We start from the raw sequence: 7,450 nt of genomic DNA, 5'->3' as shown, positions 1-7,450 counted from the left end.
GGCCTCAAATTCACAAAGATCTGCCTGCCTCTGCCTCCCAAGTGCTGGGATCAAATGCATGCACCACCACACCCTGTGGATTTTCTTTTTTTTTAATATTTTATTTAATTTTTTTTTTTATTTTATGTGTACGAGTATATTGTCTGCATGTATGTGAGTGTATCCATGTCATGCAGTGCCACAGAGGTCAGAAGAGGGCTTCAGATTCCCCTGGAACTGGAGCCTAGGATCATTCGTAGCCACCATGTGGGTGGTGGGAATCGAACCCAGGTCCTGTGCAAGAGCAGTCAGTGCTCTTAACTGCTGAGCCATCTCTCCAGCCCCCCCACCTTTTAAAAAATATTTTCTTAAGATTTTGTTTCTTAATCCATTCAACTAGCCTTTGTCTTTTGACTGGGGATTTCAGTCCATTGATATTTAAACTTGTTGTTGAATGATGTGTATTGGTTGCCATCATTTTGATTACTGTTTGCATTCTTTGTCTAATTTTGTGTTTCCACAATTATACTTTCATTTAATTTCTTTCTGTTGCCCTTGGGGTATAGTTCCTTTCTCTGTTCTTTGTATTGCTTCAAGTATTCTTTGAAGGGTTCATTTTGTGGACATGTATTCTTTCAGCCTATTCATGTCATGGAAGATTTTTCTTTCTTCTTCAACTATAATAGACATTTTTGCTGGGTAAAGTAGTCTGGGTTGGCATCTATAGTCATTTAGAACTGGAAATACCTTAGTCCAGGCTCTTCTGGCTTTCATAGTTTGCACTGATAAGTCAGCTGTAATTCTGATGGGTTTTCCTTTATATGTCCTTTATATGTATTGTTGTTTTTCTTTTGCAGCTTTCAGTATTCTCTCTTTGTTCCGTACAGTTAATGTTTTTACTATGATATGCTGTCGGGAGTTTCCTTTCTGATCCTGTCTATTTGGTGTTCGATGTGCTTCTTGTATTTGTGTTTGTTTGTTTGTTTGTTTGTTTTTTCTGGTTTTTTTTTTTTTTTTTTTTTTTTTTTTTTTGTCTTTTTGAGACAGGGTCTCCCTGTGGCTCCAGCTGTCCTGGAACTCACTATGTAGACCAGGCTGGCCTTGAACTCACAGAGATCCGCCTCCCTCTGCCTCCTGAGTGCTGGGATTAAAGGCATGCGCCACCATGCCCGGCTGCTTCTTGTATTTGTATGGGGATGTCTTTCCTTAATTTTGGGAAATTATCTTCTACAATCCAGTTTAAGATCTGCTCAAGATCATTAACCTAAAATTCTCCTTCCTCTATGCCTATGATTTGTAGATTTGGTCTTTTTCATGTTGTCTCACATTTCCTGCATATTCCATTACTGTGTTGATGTTGTTGTTGTTGTTGTTGTTTTTTAATTTTTCATAATCTTTGCTTGAGTGATCCAATTCTTCAACTTTATCCTCCAGTGTTGATATTCTATTTTCCATTTCATTCTTTCTATCAGTGAGGCTTTCTCCTGTTGCTTCAGATTGGCTTATTGAGTTATTTCCTTCTTCATTTCAGCTTGAGTTTCCTTCAACGTTTCTATCTCTTTTGTGAATTCAGTCAGAGGTTTATCCCTATCTTCTTTTAGTTCTTTGATTTCTTTGTTTGTGTGTTCTTTAAATTCGTTGAGTTCCTTGATCATGTTTGTGATTGTTCTTTTAAATTCTATATCTTGGGTTATCTCTAGGGGGCTCTCCTTTTAGAACTCTTATACAGGGCCAGTGGAGTTTGATGGGAACATGCTGTTTTGGTTTTCCATAGTATTATTTTTCCATTGTGATTTTGGCATGTGGATTTCTTTTGTTGCTTGTGATTCTGGTATGAAACTCAAGCCTTCTTTCATTGAGTTGAAGTTTGCTTCTGTTTGTATTATTGATGTGCCTTGGTTGTTTTCTTATTGTGTATGTAAAGCTGCTTGGTCTAGGTTTCAGGTTCTCTCAGATTTTATTTTGGAGGGAACTAATGACTTCAGATCAGCTACTCAGGAGCTCCCACAGAGGTCCAAGTCAGGCTCTAGTCAGGTACACTGAAGCTTCCTTCTAACCTTTGGACCCCTACTAGTGGGTACTCACAGCACAATTTGGGAAGTTCACTAAGGGGAAGCCCATTTTTGGTACTCTTAGGCAGTCTGCTAAGGTCTCAGCCCCACTGTAGGGTAGAGGGGCCTAGTTCTTTGGATATGGGAGGGGCTTCACATAATCCCACTTAGGGAGTTGAGTATGATGAGATTTGGAGACACTCACCACTATGCAGAAGCCAGATGCAGGCACTCTCAGGTGGTCTGCTGAGGTCTTACACCAGGCAGAGACCAGATCAGGTACTCTTAGGCTGTCTTCTGTCCCAGAAGATTAATTTTTAAAGCACTGAAATCCAGTTAATTATTTTAAGAGTTTATATGATTAACTTTTTCAAAAATCTTAACTGTATAGTTGTATACTATTTGAATATCCTACTTATATGTTTGTGCTTTTTTTATTTTTTTTATTTTTTGGTCTTTTTGAGACAGGGTCTCCCTGTAGCCCCAGCTGTCCTGGAACTCACTATGTAGACCAGGCAGGCCTTGAACTCATAGAGATCCACCTGCCTCTGCCTCCCAAGTGCTGGGACTACAGGCATGCACCACCACGCCCGGCTATGTTTGTGCATTTTAATATGCTCAAAGATAGATACTAAATTTTGTCCTGATAGAGCTGGGCTTGGTTGTGCATGCCTTTAAATCCAACACTTGGGAGGCAGAGGCAGGAAGATCTCTGTAAGATTGAGCCCAGCTTGGTCTACCATAGTGAATTCCAGGCCAGCTGGGGCTACAGAGACCCTGTCCCAAAAAAGAATAGGAATCAAATCTGGGTATGGTGGTACACAACTTTAGTCCCAGCACTTGAGGCAGAGGCAGGCAGATCTCTGTGAGTTCAATGCCACCCTGGTCTACATAGTGAGTTCCAGGCCAGTCGGGGCTACCCAGAGACCCTGTCTCAAAAAGACAAAAAAAAAAAAAAAAAAAAAAAAAAAGGTATCTATAAAGACACTTCCTTCCCAACCAAAAAGAAAACATCACAGCCAAGCATGGTAGTGCACGCCTTTAATCCCAGCACTTGGGAGGCAGAGGCAAGTGGATCTTGTGAGTTCAAGGCCAGCCTGGTCTACATAGTGAGTTCCAGGACAGCTGGGGCTACAAGGAGACCCTGTCTCAAAAAGACCAAAAAAAAAAAAATTATACATCACCTTGATCATGTGCTAAAAACAGTTTATGTTCATTAGGCAATAGTGACTTACCCTTCTGATTCTATGGTTTGAACATCTACAATTTTTCTTTTGTTTTCTGCAGACCTTAACAGCAGGTTGGGATGAACTTGAGTGCCATCGGGTTTATAACTTCTTATGTGAGTTGACTAATCTCTCCCGTAAGATGCAAACTGTTGTCTGTAACAAACCAGGTAAAGAACTTCAATTCATAGATAATATTATTTAGAGATGAAATTTTAGAAAAGAAGCAGTTGAAAGGCATATTTAAAATGACTCATGAGGGATAGACTATTGTTCACTTCGCAGAGTGCACCTAGCATCCTCAAAACCCTGGGTTCAGTCTCTAGCATCCCAAATACTGGGAATGATCTCCTTCCTATTGGCTGCTTCTGTAGAGATCCTGGGCTAACATAGAAGGGGAAAACCCCAAAACAGGATGGTGATTCTTCTGGGGGAAAGGATTGAAATTGATATATAAGAAACCTCAATATTTGTAATGTTTCCTCTATTTTAAAAATGTTGAAGTAAACATAGCAATATGTAAAGCTTTGACAAAGCTAGGTGATTTGTATACTATATTTTTGCATTTCTGTCAACTTGAAATAGTTCATTATAAAACAAATTATGAATAAAAAGCAGATTTATTAATTATTTATTTAGAGTCAGTCTTGCTGTTTCTTTCCTCTTTTGGTTGTGCTGGGGATTGAAACTTTGAATGTGGTAGGCAAGTGTTCTATCACTGAGCTACATTTCCAGCCCCAAGAGTCTTACTGTGTAGCATAGGCTGGCCTTCAACTTACCGTATAGACCAGTCTAGCCTCAAACTTGCTAGCCTCAAACTTGCTCCTACCTCAGCCTGCTGAAAAAGGCATATTAGGAAACCCAGTGAATTGATAACACAATTTAACATGTCTCTCTTTTGATCAAAAACTTTTCTTTGCTTCCTGATAGATTCAAAATTAGTTCAAACTGTAAAAACTGGCCTTGTACTCTAATCCCCACCTACATTTTCAAAATGATCTACTCTATTAGTTTGATTTAAGCATATTGCTTTCTACTCACTGTGTCTCAAATACCTTTACACATTTGTGTCTCAGTACCTTTTATTCTGTGTGTGTGTGTGTGTGTGTGTGTGAGAGAGAGAGAGAGAGAGAGAGAGAGAGAGACAGGGTCTCCCTGTAGCCCCAGCTGACTTGTGCTATAAGACCCAGTTGGGAGCTGGAGGGATGGCTTAGTGTTTTAACACTGTATACTGCTCCTCCAGAAGACCAGAGTGCAGTTCCTAACACACACATCAGGTAGTTTGCAACCACCTGTAACTCCAGTTCTAGGGGATCCATTGCCCTGTTATAGTCTCCATGAGCATTGCACTCATGTTCATAAATCTGTACATAAACACAGATACACATGATTTTTAAAAATTAAGGGGCTGAAGAGATGAGTCAGTCAGTGGTTAAGAGCACGTGCTGCTCTTGTAGAAGACTTGGGTTTGGTTCCCAGCACCCACATGGGGGCTCGCAACAGCCTGTAACTCCAGTTCCAGGGAACCCAATGCCCTCCTCTGGCCTCAGGGACATACACACATGAGGTACATATTATACATGTAGGCAAAATATTCATGAACCTTTTTTAAAAAGTCTTAAAACTCAATGTGGGAGCTAGAGATATAGCTTAGTTGGTAGAGTGCTTCCCTAGCATGGACAAGGTGTTGAGCTCAACCCACAACACCAAATAAAACTGATATGGAGGCATACACCTGTAATCCCAGCACTCTGGAGGTGAAGTCAGGAGGATCAGAAGTTCAAAGTCATCCTTAGCTCCATAGTAAGTCCTGAGACCCTGTCTCAAAAGTGAATAATTAAAAAAATACAAAAATAAAGCCTAGTCTCAAAAAACTAAAAGTAGGGCCAGTGAGATGCCTCTCTGGGTAAAGGCACTTGCCATCAAGTCTGATGATCTGAGAGAACAGAGGTATGAAAGTTGTCTTCTTACCTCAACACACATACCATGGTACATGTGCACCCATACACTTAATGCATGCACACACAGAATGAGTAAATGTAATAAAAATTTAAAATCAGAAATATAAATAAATAGCAGGGCCCCTTGAGAATCTTAAAAAAAATACTTTTTTTTTTAATCTTTTTTGAGACAGGGTATCCCTGTAGCCCCAGCTGTCCTGAAACTCACTACATAGACCAGGCTGGCCTTGAACTCACAGAGATTGCCTGCCTCTGCCTCCCGAGTGCTGGGATTAATGGCGTGCACCACCACGCCCAGCATAAAAAAAAAAAATACATGTTTTTGCGACAGCCTCTCCCTGTAGCCCCAGCTGGCCTGGAATTCATTATGTAGATCAGGATGGCTTTTTCTCCCAGAGATCCACTGGCCTCTGCCTTCTGAGTGCTGGAATTAAAGGCACATAATGCCTGGCTTAAAAATCTAAATTTTTGTGGAAGAAAGTAGAGTGCCGCTTTCAGTACCAAGTACATTGGTGATGTATGGCTTTGACCTGCCTTTACATTTATTACCTTTAAATCCAAAATTGGTCTGGGGATATAGATTGGCTGATAGAGTTCCTGCCTAGCATATACAAAGCCCTGACCCCAGCTGCATAAACATTGCAGTGGAACACACTAATAATCCCAGCACTTGGGAGGTAGAAGCAGGAGGATCAGAAGTTTAAGGTCAACCTCAACTACATAATGAGTTCAAGGCCAACCTGGGATACATGAGACCCTGTTTAAATAAATAATTAAATGCAAAGTTAGACAACATTCTGGTAAACTTGAGCATGAATTTTGATGGACCCATTTTTCAAAATACTGAAAATTAGCCAGATGTGATAGCACTCACCTTTAATACCAGTGTTCAGGAGGCAGAGGAAGGCTCTCACTGTGAGAGCAGGGCCAGCCTGGGATGGTCTACATAGTGAGTTCCAGGCCAGCTAAGTAGGACTACATAGTAAAATACTGAAGATAGGAGCTGGAGAAATGGCTTAGTGGTTAAAGAGCATGAGAGTTTGATTCCCACAACCCACAATGGGTGGCTCACAACCACCTATAAATCTAGCTACAGGAAATCTAACATTTCTGACTTCTTCTGACACCTGTACTCTCATGGTACACACACACACACACACACACACACACACACACACATATAATTAATAAAATCAGGCTGGGCATGGTGGCACACACCTTTAGTCCTAGCACTCAGGGCGTAGAGGCAGGCAGATCTCTGTGAGTTCCAGGCCAGCTGGGCTATAGGGAGACCCTGTCTCAAAAAGACCAAAAGAAATAATAATCTTCATACTGAAGATAAATCAGGAAGTTACTAAGCACAAGAAGATAGCCAAACTATACAGTTGGGTACCTTAAAAATTGATTATTGGTGACTTCCTGTTTATACACTCAGTTTATGACCATTTCTTTTTTTATTTATTTATTATGTGTATAAGTGTTTTGCCTGCATGTATGTAAGTCTACCACATGCATGCAATGCCTGAGAAGGCCAGAAGAGGGAGTCAGATCCACTGGAGCTGGAGTTACAGCCTGTTAGCCACCATGTGGGTTCTAGGAACTGAACCCTGTTCTGCAAGAGTAGCCAATGCTCTTAACCACTGCTCTCCAGACGCTCTTTAGTTGCTATGACCACTGATTTGACCATGGTGGTTAATACCTTGTTCTGATCACTATCCAATATACAACTTAGTTTTCTAGAAAAATGATTTATGCCGTGCGTGGTGGTGCATGCCTTTAATCCCAGCACTTGGGAGGCAGAGGCAGGTGGATGTCTGTGAGTTCAAGGCCAGCCTGGTCTACATGGTGAGTTCCAGGACAGCTAGGGCTACAGGGAGATGCTGTCTCAAAAAGACCAAAAAAAGAAAAATAATTACAACTCCTCCTTTTTCTTCATCATAGGAAATTCTAGAAGACTAGAGTTAAGGATTAGACTGTTCTGTAGGAATGTCCTGCTTGATCACTGGATACACCGAAGTGATTCTGCATTTTGGTTGACTCAAATATTGAAACCATGGCCAATGGTGAATCAGGCAAGATTGCTATTTATCATCTTTGGGCCAACATCTCCTCAGGATGGTAAGCACCAGGTTTTTTTCATAGATGGATGTTATTTGCCCGGTTAATTACTTTAGCTTTAGGAAGGCTTTTTAAAAAGCTTTTCAAGGTGAAGTGGCACGTGCCTTTAATCCCA

At 40.8% G+C, this 7,450-nt stretch overlaps 1 protein-coding gene across 1 annotated transcript in view; it reads left to right on the top strand.

The window, feature by feature from the left end:
- The window catches only part of Fbxo47 (F-box protein 47), a 41,592-nt gene that overhangs the window by 27,155 nt on the left and 6,987 nt on the right, over positions 1-7,450 (top strand). Inside the window, exons 6-7 of the mRNA XM_008845281.1 lie at positions 3,318-3,426; positions 7,159-7,335. Coding sequence (XP_008843503.1) covers positions 3,318-3,426; positions 7,159-7,335 — 286 coding nt within the window. The remainder of the gene's footprint in view (positions 1-3,317; positions 3,427-7,158; positions 7,336-7,450) is intronic.

The sequence above is a fragment of the Nannospalax galili genome, unplaced genomic scaffold (genome assembly GCF_000622305.1).
Source record: "Nannospalax galili isolate Female #2095 unplaced genomic scaffold, S.galili_v1.0 scaffold1382, whole genome shotgun sequence".
NCBI lineage: Eukaryota > Metazoa > Chordata > Mammalia > Rodentia > Spalacidae > Nannospalax > Nannospalax galili.
Note: the sequence above shows the minus strand (reverse complement) of the source record. Positions and strands in the feature narration are given on the sequence as shown.